At 42.2% G+C, this 15479-nt stretch overlaps 3 protein-coding genes across 3 annotated transcripts; 2 read left to right on the top strand and 1 right to left on the bottom strand.

The window, feature by feature from the left end:
- Nucleotides 1-2265: 2265 nt before the first annotated feature.
- On the top strand, nucleotides 2266-4781 carry PHALS_11033 (uncharacterized protein; the record flags this gene model as incomplete). The annotated part of the gene is made up of 8 exons (XM_024726557.1): nucleotides 2266-2310; nucleotides 2381-2399; nucleotides 2644-2681; nucleotides 2759-2921; nucleotides 2993-4282; nucleotides 4361-4375; nucleotides 4436-4613; nucleotides 4691-4781. The coding sequence occupies 8 exons, from the start codon at nucleotides 2266-2268 to the stop codon at nucleotides 4779-4781; spliced, it is 1839 nt and encodes a 612-aa protein (XP_024577223.1).
- A 1258-nt stretch (nucleotides 4782-6039) lies between these two features.
- On the top strand, nucleotides 6040-9172 carry PHALS_11032 (Predicted Ca2-dependent phospholipid-binding protein; the record flags this gene model as incomplete). The annotated part of the gene is made up of 6 exons (XM_024726556.1): nucleotides 6040-6190; nucleotides 6254-6491; nucleotides 7881-7980; nucleotides 8049-8763; nucleotides 8818-8890; nucleotides 8956-9172. The coding sequence occupies 6 exons, from the start codon at nucleotides 6040-6042 to the stop codon at nucleotides 9170-9172; spliced, it is 1494 nt and encodes a 497-aa protein (XP_024577222.1).
- A 4459-nt stretch (nucleotides 9173-13631) lies between these two features.
- Nucleotides 13632-14652, bottom strand: PHALS_11031 (C2 domain; the record flags this gene model as incomplete). Its single annotated transcript, XM_024726555.1, has 2 exons — nucleotides 13632-14354; nucleotides 14407-14652. 2 exons carry the CDS (start codon nucleotides 14650-14652, stop codon nucleotides 13632-13634), a joined length of 969 nt encoding a protein of 322 aa, XP_024577221.1.
- Between the last annotated feature and the right edge of the window lie 827 nt (nucleotides 14653-15479).

Raw genomic sequence — 15479 nt, 5'->3', positions numbered from 1 at the left:
CAGTGAGAATTTACAGTTGAGAGATGGTGATTCAAGAACTATTGGTGAGCACCTAGAAGGTGAACTCGTTGTTCGATACATTGGCACTCAGAGTCTACTTTACGTTATCAAATTACCTAACGTACAGAAATGGTATTTTTCTCTGCCTAAAAAGGAGGGAAAAACTGCTGCTAGCATTTTATACCATCACTTGGAGGAACAAAGGATCAAATTTGATACTATTGGTGACGCGAACCTTAAAGCTAAAGGCGGTGCCGTTGAGAAAATTATGAAAGAATTAGTTGACTATACTCTGGAAAAGCGAGTGAAGGAGCTGAGATTGGAGAAAGCGATCGTCGGTAAGAGCTCCAGATTCGACGATTGGGTAACGGACGCAGCATCTTTGAAAGCTAACGTTGCCACGTCTGTGTTGCCCACATTGCAAAAGATTTTTTCGAAAGAGAAGATTCTTCTTCATTGTGCTGTTGCCAAACCATCGAGTGAGGAGGCAAAAACACTTGTAAACGAAATACAGAACGCGATCAAGCCGTCAAAGACATAAGTTTGTTGACCGGTTTCAGATGAACAGATTTTTTCTTTAATGGTTTTTTGGCGAAAGATTGGATTGATTACATATGTCTGAAACATCCTGAATAAGTGGATCTCGTCATTACTGGGATTAACAGCCACTACACTATCATTCAGGACGTGAAAGCGAACATGCTCAGGTACACTTTTTTGTCCAGACTTAGACGAGTAAGTGGGATGTTTGTTAATTAATTTAGGTACCTAAAAAAATACACGCAAAATTGCATTCTTGAATTCTTTTGTAATTATATGTGCTACGGATTTCCCCAAAAAAGTTAAATGTTTGTTTGGTTTATAATGAAACAACAGCTCGACTACATCTTTTGAAGAAATTGCAAACGATCGTTACAGCATGTTATTGAATACCAGTGAGAGATTGTGATAATGTTCCAGAAACATATCAGGGTAAAAGTCAGCAGCAAAACATCTCGAGAATAATTTAAACACGGAATCTGTCTAAAGTGAGTTCTAAGTGCTTGATGACTGTAAATTATTTCTTACTGACTCCTCTAGAAACACGACGTCTCTGGACGTCACAGCCTGTGAAATTTATCTTCTACTAGATGCCAAAAGTATAACACTAACGTGTGTTTGACTCTCTGTTCAATACCCAAGGCAAAAGTATCTCACGGTCAAGCTGAAGTGCCAATGTGCTGAGTACATTGAAAATACGCGGGCTATTGATGTGTGATATGGACATGAATCAAGTAAAGGTGTATGATCACCAAAATCATTGAAAGCGAGATAAACGGATTTAACAGCGCACAGACAGCGCACAAATAGCGCACAGACAACGCACGATTCATGGGAAAGAGATATCGCGATCATGGTAACGGCTGATGACGTACAAGTTTAAGAACAGTCATTTGAAAGATGATTGTAGTTAAGCCGTCCTGACTAGCGTGACTTGTTTAAACGGCAAACGGTGTTGTGACCACGAGTCAGCAAATGATAAGTGTCACTTATTTAAAAACAACATACTCAAGGGCTCAATCAACAAATCATGTGACCAATATAGTGGTAATTCCGGGGGAATCGGTCAATGCTGCTCTTGATAAGGTTGTTGCTGTACTGCGCGACCAATACGCACCGCTGGTCACGCGGCTTCCCTTTCAATGAAAAATGCGACAGAAGTGTGATCACTCTCAAGTAGCGGAATATGATTTTCGACCTCAGCTTCACTGACGTCAACGGTGCCAGTGATGTGCATATTTTAATAGACGAATACAGATGGAGTAAGCTCAGCGATGAAGCAAATTCATTCAATGGGCAGAGTTTTGTCGATCTCGCTCAGCTTGGGTGATGATAGTTGTGCATCGATTACGACCGAGTTGATGCGTCGTCATAAAGTAGGTAATATATACTTGAAAGTGTCGTCGCCACCGATCCGACAGCGTAAAGTGTATTTTTGTAACAACATCTCCGAACACTGCAGCAGTCGAAAAGAGAGAAAATTTTGTACAAACTAAATTGATGCAAATTTTCCACGGAAATTATTTTTGCTCATTATTTCCAAGATGGCAACTCTGTTTTAAGCATTTACTCATTATTGGCTTTCGTTGGGCTTTTGCACATCGGACATCATATCTGAACCTCTTTTTTATGGATGGGAGGGGAGGACAGACATGAGGTATGACAATTGCAAAGAAATATTTGAATATGACGCGTTCTGCGTCTAAGTCACAAACACGGATCACGATGGCTATCCCATTCCTTGCCAAACCAGTATTCTATTTTGTACTGGTAATTTTGATATCCTGTATATCTATTAATGCGCTATTACGCACTCCAACTGACGTTTTGGTTACGAAAGCAATCAAGCCCTAATGTCAGTAAGTTGAAGACCACTATAGGATCAATGTCGTAACGTTGCCAATAAGTCACAGCTGCACGATGGACCTCCGAATTGATGGACACGAACGAATAAGCTGTTCAAACACAGGACAACAAAGGGCTTTCACAAAAAAAGAATGACGACAGGAAGGGCTACTGCGAGCTCATTACGACAAACGCGAACCCATATAGCGTTGATGATCAAGTATTTGTTAAAGATACAGCAATCGTCGCACTATTAAGCAGTGCGACGAGTGCGTGATGCAAAAGCAAAACGACATGTGAGTGAATATGTCTAAAGCGTGGTGACAACATGTTTAATCTCTTATTATTAAACTGCTTGCTTGACGTTGTGTAGGGACTCATAGTGCATCGAGATCGTGAACTCTTTAATATGAAATCAACCCAAATCAGCAAATTTGGGTCAAAGTTCAATATAAACGAGGGAGAGAAGTGCACATTTTTTACAACCGCATTTACGGACGACAGATGGGCTGCTGCATCCGATCTGCCCACCGCATGTTACTTTCATTCTTGCGCTCAATTTACTGAGCAATGAAAGCTTTCTCGCTGAGTCTGACCATTGCCGCAGCGCTCGTTGCAAGTACAACCTCAAAGGAAACCGAACGCGCTCATCAGACCGACATTAACTCGTGTGAAGATGGTGGTAATCATGTGAACCAACAGGACGATTCGTGTTCCAACGAGTCTTCCACCCCAGGTGCCATTTTTAAGTATGACGATTCGACGACGCAGACTGATCAGACAGAAAGTGATGATAGTGACGACGGTAATGAAGACCCTGAGGAAGCGGTGTCTTTTCAAAAAGTGACTCGGTTGGGCGTGCGTGTGCAAGGTGACATGCCAAAGTGGGATAAAATTCACAAGCGCTTTGTGTCGCCATACTACGACACGTTCGATGAAAATTATCGAGCCGTAGTTGACACTGTCAACATGGCATCTGTTGAAGGAGCTTTTAAGTACGTGCAGGCTGAGTGTATTAACGCGTCCGTCGTCACTTCTTGCGAACGAAAAAACAACGTCAAGTACGTTGTTTTCTTTCAAACGACTACTGTGCAGCCTCCTGCTGCTATGAAGTACTATGCGAATACCACAGATGAATATAAATTTGCCGTCGAAAGCTGTCCATTCATACCGATGGATGGTGGGCAATGTCATCCTAAAGATGATGGCTCTTTTCCTGACGAGTGTAACCAATACATTGGTGCAAATGGTCAGCCAGAGTTGGGCTTTTGTGTCGGTGGTTCACTCATGGACAGCGAACCGATTGCCCCGTACCCGCACAACTACTGGTTTTCATTTCCTAACAGTTGCCCTCAGAAGCTCTGGGCAAACAAAACGGATTCCTGTCGAGAAAAATATAATGGTGGTATGTGTCCTCTCGGCAAGGAGCCGGATGGTAAGACTTGTACGTTTTCGTACGAGATCCTCGGCTATATTTTGCTCGACGATGTCGTGGGGATTACTTCAATGGTTAACCCAGCCACAGGCAAAACGTACGCTGACTACTCCGACTTCTGTAAGGCTGGCGGTGTTGAGTTTAACGTCGTCATTACCCCAGGTAAGTTGTCGTTGTTAACAGACTTTTTGCCATCAACAGTAACTACCATTGAGAGTATTGAGTTCTGGGCCAACCCGGGCGATAGTGATGCCAATGCTAAGCGAATCGAAAAGCTTGTATCTGCATACGCCAAGCTCGTAGCAAGCAATCCCAAAACAAGTGACGGTGGTCTCATGCGGAAGCTGCCCACTACGAACGAGCTCAAAGCGCTAAATCCACCGTGCCACGTCAATAGTCCGTTCTGTGCTAAGTCCAAGTACGGATGCAAGCGATCGTACCTTTCACAAATTTGTCAATCCTGTACATCAAACGACTCGGACTGCGAGAAACCAAAGCATAAGTAACGTGTACACGTCGCGTGCAATGTATAAAGTACAGCAGAACGCAAACCATGTAGGATTTTATAACCCCTAGATTTACGTGTATGCTTTTGATTGAAAACTTTATTTGAAGACAGCGAGAGCATCAAAATCGATTTGAAAGTATCCAAGGACTCTCAGAGAGGCGGTTCATACCTTACTGCCAATCCCTTTGTAGTGTTGTTTAAGCTTGAAGATAGCGTACTTGGGGTTCAAACACTTCTTGTTTACTATGGACAGCATGGTATTTTTTTGGTCAAGCTGCGTCGGCAGTACGTCGTGTTCCTATTATAACTTAACCTCTTTTTTCTTTTACGTACCTCAAGTACACTTGTCGTATTTCAATAAGATTTGTACCAGATGATAGACCAGATGCAAGTGCCTGTAATACTTTTCATGCTGTCAGCGCCTCTACTTGTGTACCTTCGCTTGATTTCTAATCAACAACAGTATCACGTACCGCCTGTTAAGATGTAAGGTAAGCAAGATGCGATGAAAAATGTGTAGGGATCGAGAGATCGAGCAGCTATTCAATAAATTTTTATGTGGTGCTGTCATTTATGAACGAGTTGGCTCTCGTCTCAATCCTTATTTCTTGACAAGTTGACAGATCTGGTTGTAAGAACTAATTTTCAAAACCAAAGAACCCCTTCGCATGGCTCAGACGCAGAAGAGCTGATGGCCACATTAGATACGTCAATGTCCTCAACTTTTTTTGTGGCTATAACGGAGGATTCATTGAAGTTCTGGGCCGTCCAAGGAATTTGCTGCAGCAGAGCTTCAAAGCATAAGAGTTGCACCCGTAGCGTATGTAGCTACTGTAAGGCTAAGAAGGACTATTTTCAGTACTGAAACAGTGGCAGCAAGTGCCATCCAAGTAGTCTACTTATCAACCATTGACCACATGATACACATGCATCTGTGGTGTTTCATTAGGTGGTAGCAGTAGCACTGAAGGTCGTCTCAGTTATGGAAAATGCTGCTTCTACACCGTTAAAATCTACATTTTCCGTAGTTCACATTATTGTCCAAGTACCTCTTCAATATATGTGTGGCGTAAAACTGGCGTGTGTATGGCAGAACGACTTCTATCTCATCGTCATGATCGCAGCGAATCTCTGCTGCACAGGCATATTAAGACGCTGGCGCACATGAGTCTCAGTTGTTTTTACTGCTACCTTATCCATACCACGTTTGCAATGTAGCAATTCTTAAAAAACGAGACAGGTAAGTGACAGGTTTGGCGCATGAATCATCTTATCAGCAACTTTCTTCCTAATTCCAGCATATTTCTACTTGTATCGCAATATGGATGGAATGGAAAACAAAACGAAAGAGTCGCGCTGCAAGCACGTTGTAGTTAATTGAAAAAATGCACCTGCGAATAAATAGCGAGGTTGAAAATAATAGAAAAACGCATGGGAATCACGACTTGAATGTGTCTTCGAGTCAAGATATTGTTATATTCGCATTCGACAAATGGCAAACCTCAAGGCAGAACACAGACATTATTTGTCAATGGAATTACTGTTTTCTTACTTGACAGTTATTTCGAGATCTCATGCTATTTATACTCTCTCATATGATCAGAACTTAAAGACAGCATTGGCTCGTCCCAAACGAAGCATGCTTAATTAAAATTCAATCTCATTCCTCCTTTTCCTTCTCCAACCTAAAATCTCAAAGTATCAAGCAGCTATGCAGTTCGAGCCTCCGATTAAACCAGCTGACATGACTGTTAACATAACTGATGGCGAAAACAGCAACCAAGGCATTGACTCGAATGGCATTGTTACAGGCCGCTGGAAGACTGGTATCTTTGGATTTACTGACTCAATAGTGCCCAATGGTACGCTTCATACGTCTTTGTATCTTAGACATCTCTAACGAAAACCTAATTTTGCTTAATTAGGTATTATGTCTTGCTGTTGTCCTGGTCTCGTGGTAGCTCAAATTTCGGCTCGGCTGGGAATGACGCCATTTTATCACGTACTTGGTATCGTCGGAGGGCTATACCTATTGGCGCTTATTGCAATAACGAGTCACAGTGGCTTTCTTGAGTTTCTCTTTTGGCTGTGCTTCGTCATATCGGCCCTATGCATGATGCGATTACGATGGCGCATCCGCTCACTTTTTAGCATTCCTGGAACGTACGTAGAGGATGCCGCTTACACCTTTTTCTGTGGATGTTGTTCGGTTGCTCAGATGGCTTCGCATGTTGAATCGTATGAACCGGGCACTTTTGCTTTCACCCCACGCGCGACACTTCAAGGTTATTCCAATAATTAAAGACGTTAGTACTCCTTAAGTTTTAATTCAAATTACATATCGAGTCATTTATCGACAATTAATAATTGATATAGTCAAGGGGTTTTATGCATCAATATCTTGAGTACCTTATTGTCACAACTCTGAATATTGTCCTAACTTTTCATCTCAAGGAAAATTTGCCTGCTTTATAAAGTCACGGTACGTAACCTGTTAGAATGTAACATTTTTCATGTGGCGCTGTGCTTGGACGGAACATACAGCGTCGCTTATTGCGAGGAGCAAAGCGCGACATCGACGTAATTTGTTCCTGGAAATGCAGCCGATTTACCAAACAGTTCTTTAACTATTACAATTTGTGCTCGTTTTGAGAGTGCTCTTTCTAATTGCATCAAAGATAACTTATTCCAGTCAGTTAATCTGCTGACTACGCAAACATTTCTTGGATATCGAATGCCTATTTCTAAAACTGTCGTGAGTATTTTTTATCGCAAATTGCGATCATTTCGGTTTTCTTCTCACAAGTGGTATATCCCTAGACTTTGAGTTGGACATTTTTAAATTTGATGTGATTTGCATTGCCCGAAATCGGATTAGTGTTAGTGTCTACCCCGCTGAATACTCACTGCTCCCCTGCATCTCGAGTCTGTCTGTATAACTTTTCTTGCTACTGGTGAATATCGTGAAGTTCAAGATCAACCACTAACTACCAAGAGTTACATCCTGGTGATTGATTTTGAGGACGCAACGCTCATGACCAAATGCGTGACGATGGTGTTATTCACATACGCATTGACAAAAGAGGGTGCTTCTCGCTGGCCTACTTAGCGAAGCAAATTGAGATTTGAATGCCCTCGACTGATACCGTCTAGTTCTAAGTTTCAATGATTGCACGCACAAACTGTGCTTGACAATAATGCAGGCTCCTACGCTCCCCTTGAAAATGAATTATTGCAGCTGAATATGCTATTTGAGAACAGTTTTCAGATAAGGAAAGTTTTAGCGCTTAGGTTGCAAATTAGTACTTGAATATCAAGAGTCAAGATGCAATTTGAAGTAACGCTACAAACGCTTGCAAAGTATGTACACCTAATTATAAAAGAAATTGCAAAAAAATCAGGTCACTTTTTCGGACACCTTTGAATTGTTCGCTTCTTTTCAATGCAAATATCTCGATAATAAGACAAAACGATGTTTATCAGTCACTTAAGATCAAAATTCTACATCATGGGCCAAGCTTCTTCTAACAACAATATCATCACTACTGCCAGGAGGAAATCCACACCCACCTTGTTTCCACTTCCGTCCGACGAATCATATTTACCTCCGAACGCATTGCTTGACGTAAAGCTTGAGATTGTGTCAGCTAAAGTGCGAGATTCATCATATTACCGCTCTCCTTCCACTACGCACTCACGTCTTCCTATGCATGTTATTAGAATATCATTGCTGGCGATTATTTGGGTGTCACAGCGCTTCTTAAAGGTCAACTTACTTCCAGCGATGCTTACGTCGTAATTAAAGTGAATGGACAGCAAGTGGCTTGGACACATCCCGTCTTCTCCACCTTAAATCCTGTCTGGAACGAACAGTTTTTTTTTCGAAATGTCCAGCCTGACGAGCTGTGCGAATTGCATCTATACGATAAGGATGTAAATGCAGATGATGATCTTGGAGAGACGCAATTTGTAGCAGTCAACACAGACGGCATCGAATCGACTTTTGAGCTGGCTATTTCACTTCATGGCAGAGCTGCCGGTACCATTGTGGTTAAAGTCAAATCGTTTCCAATCGAGTCTACGGGTTGTGGTCCATTTTACGAATATGGTCCGGTTCGTTACTCCGTGCATTCAAGTGTAGCTGCTGGCCTCATGACCATGTCAACATCAAATGCTGCACGGATTGAGTCATTGGCGTACCATATTCAACTTCACAATATACCGCTATTTTTGCGTACGGAGCATGAGTGGAACAGGAATTATCCAGCTATTCAACGAATCTTTTCGCCTGATTATCCCGAGTCTGCAGTACTTCGTCAAGCCATTATGACACAACACGCTGTCATTTACACACACGGCCCCAAAAAGTCAACTTACGGGGCCATTTCGTCTTCATTGGAATTCTTGCAGCTCATTCAAAATGGTCGTCGTCAAGGTAGATCAGTGCTATTTACCTATGTCATCACAAAAAATGGTTGGTATTTCTCAGAGACCGGTGCAGCCTTTTTTAAAGATATGTTATCAAAACATATGCTTCACTCTGGTGCCGCGTTTTCTGTTATGTACGTAAACTATCTGCTGGTCTGATGTAACCTTTACAGCTTCAGCTCATTGTATTTATGCACAGGTATGCGGGTGAGTTTCACATTGATGATAATTTGTTTGGAGAGCCGAAACTTGTTATCGACAATGATAGCGGCACGTATGCACCACCAAAAGAAGATTTGCCGCGGCTCAAAGCACTGATGGAGAATAATTTTCCTGGTTTGGCTATAGAGGCGTTGGATCGTGAAAACGAAAATTCGCAGAGAACACGCAAGGCAATTTTGGATTCGTGGGCATAAGTGATTCATGATGTCAGTTCTTTTGCGTTGTTTTCTACATGTGAAATTCAAATAGAGACTTGGACGAAAGTCTCAAGATTGTTTAGTCTGTGCGACGTTTGCTATACACTTGGGTCGTAGAATTGAAAGTTGAAAGAATGTTAAGAATATGTATTAAGCAAAGTAATGCATGTGAGTATCAAATAGCCAAAAGCGCACTTAGCCGGGTAGTGTGTAGAACACATCATTTTCATTAAAAATTCAAACCGTTGATATATGCAAGTGTGAAGGAAAGGTCCGTTGATGCGGATTTGCTGTGCACTCATCACAGACGAAGCTTTGGCTCTTAATCTGCGCGCTAACAATAGCACTAAGGTTGCACTGGTAGTCAGTTCCACGATGGAGTCGTGAAACGACTGTATTCTCTGCGAGGAGGAAGTATAAATTGTTTAAGTACCTGTCGCTGGTACAAAGCGACCAGGTTAAGAAGCTAATGCGATTCGTGGCCTCTGATGGGATCAAGGAACTGGTGGTCAAAGGACTGGAGGCGGTTATCGCTCGCCTGTTGGCGCGCTCATGATAAAGCGCAAACTAGCTAGACAAATCCAGGAGCGACCCACAGTCGTGATGCCGCTTATATTAATCGTCCAGTTCGTATTGAGGAGGGCCAGAAATTCCTCACCTACTAGACAAATAGAGTTGATTGGCCAATTTTTTGGCCGTGCATCAGACATGTTTTAGTAGTACTTATGTAACAGAGTCTTAATTTCATTGAAAGCTTCATTTGATGTGCGTACCTGTATGGTAAGGCGGGTTTCCAAGATGGTGCGACCGTTCATTAGTGTGGATTATACAAGACGGTGTTATCACACAATGGAGTGGCGACACCGAAACAAGAAACTACCAAGTAGCAGGACTGCCAGTAATGCATATTCATTAGGTCTTTTTATTTGATTGGAAAAATAAGGTTTTAGATATAGGCGCCTTTTCGCACATAAAACAACTAATCACAGTTTTAATTTTGAACGGAGGGTACATTTGCTTTGGTTAAGGTTCTGGGTACTCTTGGAGGTAGCGGATTGCGATCCGCTACACTCGTACTGGTTCTAGTATAGAACGTAAGGTCGGTGATCGTAGCTTAGCTCCTCCGAGCAAAGAGCTACAGCAGCCCCGCTGCAACTTAAGCTAGAGGCCGCAAACATGATTGCTTACTAAAGTGTTGTACCTCTGTAGTTGAGGCATCTATGATATGGAAAGTGTAAAATCGATGAACTCTCTAACGCAATTGTTCGTAGGCCTACAGTATGCGATACTCTCCCTGATGAGGTAACAGCTGTCATCACATTGAAAGAGTTACGTATGTGTGCGGCTCGCTTCGAAGTCCGCACCATTCACTCGAGGTTGGCACTGAAGGTCGCATTCCCACGTAGTGTCGATCAACGAGCCGCTCGCATAGAATCATCGAGTCTTAGTAAGCTGTCCAACCTCATGAAGGTTAATGTCAATGGATCCAGTTTATAAGAGGGTACTTAAAAAAACCTTTGAATTACCACAATCGTTGTGGAATCAAGGGGGACACCATACTACTGATACCAGACGACAGCTTACAGAAGTATCGGAAAAGAAATATGTTCCTGGTGCATCTTGCAACGGATACACAGGTAATGGAAAAGAAGGTTGTGAATAATCTTCTCGTAACGTAAAGAGCTATGACACCGAAGAACATTGTCTCATCCTGGATGCGAACAGCTAGAATTTCATTCTTTGTATGCTGTGCGGGCACCAATAATCATATGTCGACTGGGAGTCAAGAAAATTAGCTTCCACGCACGTTTTTTCATCTGAATTTTTGGTATGTCATAAACACATCTCTGTCAAAAATCGACACGCATTTATTCGAGCCATAAAGCTGCAATGACTTCTGTGTAGGACATTGCATTGTCCAAAATTGATAGCAATGATATTGCTAAGTGCCTTGAGTAAAAACTGAAATACAATGGGGTCAGTGAATTGAGGTACTAGGGTGTGATGTAACAAAGTATATTGCTGTCATAAAAGTGTATCACTGTTGCGAAGGGAAAGCGCGAATATCCAGTGTAGGTTTAACGAACTTATTAGCTAAGAGATGCTGACTTTTGCTGCAGGACCTGTGGGGAGTAGAAGGGGCTGGGTAATCTTCAGGGTGAATTTGAAGCTCAACTGTGAAAGTCACGGTCCTGAAAATATGAAGGACAGATCATCCGTGTGTCGACGTGACTGCACTGACTAGCCATCACACAGTTGTAATGGAGCGTTTGGCGTAATAAAGTAAGCGACGTAAGATCCATCACGCATGTTGCCCTGAATTGTGGTGTGCATCAAATGAAGCAGATCTAATTTATGAATTTTTACATTATGCTACACGTCGATGATCCGTACTAAGAGAGCAGCGAGCTGTCACGTACGCTTTATCACGCCAGCTACTAAACGCGTTTGGTGTGAAAAGTAAACCTCCACGCTGGGCACCGACTTTTTTTAGCCTAACAGCAAGTGGCGAATTGGGCATGCTCACGATGATATAAAAGCAGCAACGATTCCGGCGCAATTGCTGACTTCTGGAAGAAATGTGCCGGTCAACATCATACTTGATTGCACTCGTTTAGTGCCCTTGACCTGGTTGAAATAAAAATTCAGCTGCTGATAAGAAACAGCGATATTTCTCTTACTGTGGTGAGTTGTCCGGGCAGATTGCTCTGGGAGCTGCTGATTATTTTTCAAATCAGCTGATGCACCACTGGTTCAATCATCTGGTGACGCAGCTATCCTAGTCACATCGTGGTTATGCACAAACCTATTCCAATGATATCGTCGACCGCAGTCGTCCAGACCACGATAAGTCGGGTGTAAAAAAAACAAATTGACAGGCAGAAAGCGTTATTCACGGGGTGTATCCTGTTTTTCGAAGCACATGTGCGATGATACCACGGTGCAAGGTAAGTAGTTTCTACCCATTAAATCTGCGATGAAATATTCAGTACATGCATATACAGACTTTATTCAGTTGAACATAGTTGGTCAACCATCAGGTGAGTTTAAAACCCTCCGATCTATCGATCAAATTTGACTTGCCGATGTCGCTTCGTAGCAGAATCAATGAATTATCCCGATGAGATTAAGCGTCATACCTGGTGCGCACATGAGTAAGAGAACCTTTCAGGAACTGCTAAGTAGCCAAATTTAGATGCATGCGAAAACCACACAGATACGTGCTGTCTGATAATTTTTTTATTGATTGCAAAGAACCCACTAAAATTCGCAGCTTCTGCGGTCCGTAGCTCTGATGATCGGGCACGGCATAAGGGTGCAGGTAGACTTTAAGTGCTGTGCTTGTTGGCTGGCGCGGTCACTATTTAAAAATTATCTTCAAGTTTCGAAAAGTCTGAGCCCTAGGGCGGTACATATCGCATTGATGTAGGCTGTGAGGAGGTATGCTCTGGGCATTTGCGCACTTTTACCTTCAATATTTGGTACAGTGATTGAATCACATTAATGTGCAACTGTTGAAAATATGCTCCACCTAGTATTCAAAAACACCAAAGTATCGATTTTTAAGGAATTAACAGATTTCTGTAAGAGACGTATGATTTACGTGGGCTGCTAGCCGCATGTCAGATGATGAAGATGGGTTAATTATGAAAGATAGTTTATCGTATATATTCAGTAATGATCCAGATAGAACAAGCTCACAAAATACAAGTTATTTAAAAAACAGAGGTAAGTTAGCACCTAGTCACGGTAGAGGCGCTTCTGACAGGTAAGTACTCAAGGACGCAACTTCTGTGCGCTTGTTGACGTGGACTCTTAAAGCCAAAGCGTTCTCTGTGCGAAGTGCACGACAACCACGTCGCATGTAACTACTCAATAGTACATTACTAGCCTCCCTGCACTAGTAAACGTGGCCTTTTTAATCAGATACTTCAGTGCGTGGCAACCTCACTACTTTGATACAATTTTTGTTTCCAAAGCCAAAACTATTGCAGATTAAATGCAAACTAATTATATAATTGTAACAGCTATTTTGTATATTAATACATCGTGATCAGGAGAGTCATACCGCTACATTATTGAGGGGGTGGCACAAACGTTCGCCGCATTCTTTCTTACGGTTTATCACAAAAAACATATTTATTCTATTACAAGAGTCTAGCGAAATGATGTATCGGCCATCGCAGATGATGTAGAGTCGTACAAATCATGCGTAATATGGATTGCAGAATCTATAAAAATTTGTTGTAAATCGTCATAGAATTTTGTATAAGAATCTCTCAACAAACACTCCATCAGAAAAGAGAAAGGATGGCATTTGAGGTGTAACTAAATCGAACCTATTTTCTCAAATATGTTTTTAGGTGAGCAGCGCTTAATTGGTCAAACCTCGGATATGTGAGTATGCTAAATGCATGTTAATACTAAATCCTGTTCACTTTTTTCAATAAACTATTTACTCCCATGCATCAAGAATCTCCTTACGCCTCTTGGCTGACGCCTCATTCTCACGGCTTAACGCCTCACAAATGATCCCCGGAAAGTTGTTTTCCATGAGTGATTTCAACTGTGGCAATATCTTCGAACTCGGGGCATACGTACCACTATTGTTGTCAATTACCAACTTGCTAGTGCCGTCGTTCTCTTCTTCAATGCGAAATTCGCCGGCATATTTGACGGATTCAGCAATATTTGAATGCATCATATGCTTCGACAACATGTCTTTAAAAAAGCCGGCTCCAGTCTCAGAAAAAAACCAGCCTTGTGAAGTAATCACGTACGTAAACAGCACAGGCTTACCGTGACGCATTCCGTTGCGGACGAGATGAAAGAAGTCATCAGGGGAGGTAAGGTATCCGTATTTTGTACTTTTCTTTTCGTGTTTGTAGACCACAGCATGTTGTTTCTTGACAATTTCACGAAGAATAGGTGCCTCGGGATGATCAGACGCGAATACTCGCTGAACTTTCGTGTAGTTCTTATTCCATTCGTTATCATTAGGCAGGTATAGAGGGACATTGTGCAGCTGGACAATATACGCCAACGATTCCCAGTCTTCATCGTCGGACGTCAACTTCTTAAGCGCTCCTGCCCGATAGCTCGAGTGCACAGAGTAGCGAACAGGACCGACTTCTTCAAGCACAGCATTTGAGTCAGCATTGACCTGTTGTCGGTTGACCTAAAGAGATGACGAATTAGTATGAGAAGGTGAAAATCAACTTTAAATTTACCTTGATGCTGATGATGCCTGCTTTGCGATCACCTAGCGTTATTGGCAAGGATATCATTTCGTTCGGATCGAAATTGGTGTGAGTAGTGTTGAAATGTGCTTCTCCACGCTCATCACCGTCTATCATGTCTGTTTCGAGCACGATCAGTCTGAACGTCGAGTCCTCTGGGACGTTATTGAAGTAAAACTTTTCGTTCCACTGAGGATTAACCGAATCGAAGACAGGATGCGACCAGGCCATCGGCATGCCATTGATTTCAATTTTAGTGTACGCATCACTCGAGAAGAGCTTGCCCTTTACCCTTGCCGCAAAATCTTGGTATTCACTTTGCTGGATATGATAGGAAGAACACAGTATTAGTGAGCTTCATTTTCATAAAGAGAATAACGATTCAGAGAATCACATTTTATCACCTGTGCAGAAACAATCTCGAGACCCACATTGAACAATGGGGCGGTAGGGGTGTTTAAAAGCGGGAATGGAACGGACATCTTCACACGTTGCGGCTAGTGCCAAATCAATAATGGAGTCTACAGCGTGCAGTAGTTGTATGATCTGAGCCAGTTTAAGATTCAGTTATGCCAAACAAGACGGAGAACATAATGCCCTCTGCATATGATATAAAGGCAAGGTATTCAGAGCAGGTCTAGTAAGCAAAACCATAGTCCTGGAGTTCTGAAACGCGCTAACAATAAGCACCTTCGCATATTATTCAGAGTAGCCAGATTTCACAGCTGTTCAAGCGTCATCCAGCTTTGTAGATATCATTCAAGACAATTTCTTAAGGATAAGAAATGAAATATACCCACTGCGAATCTGATCGAAAGTTGGACCGTCTTTTTGTGCCGGTTACATCTTGGCAGCGATCCATTTCCTGAAAAGTTGGACATCATGATCAGAAATCGCTATCAACAGACCACCGCTCTATGAAAACAAGCATATGTTGCCATCCTAAAATGAGAGATATGGTCCGTGTGATCAAGCAACGGCTTTAAAATTTTGGCATGCAGTATGGCTTGAATCGGCAATATTTTTATCAAATAGAGTTTATATCCCCAGTTTTGCCATCTATA

Source organism: Plasmopara halstedii (assembly GCF_900000015.1).
Source record: "Plasmopara halstedii genome assembly, contig: Scaffold_525, whole genome shotgun sequence".
NCBI lineage: Eukaryota > Oomycota > Peronosporomycetes > Peronosporales > Peronosporaceae > Plasmopara > Plasmopara halstedii.
The sequence above is the reverse complement of the archived record's forward strand: the minus strand, read 5'-3'. Positions and strand labels throughout refer to the sequence as shown.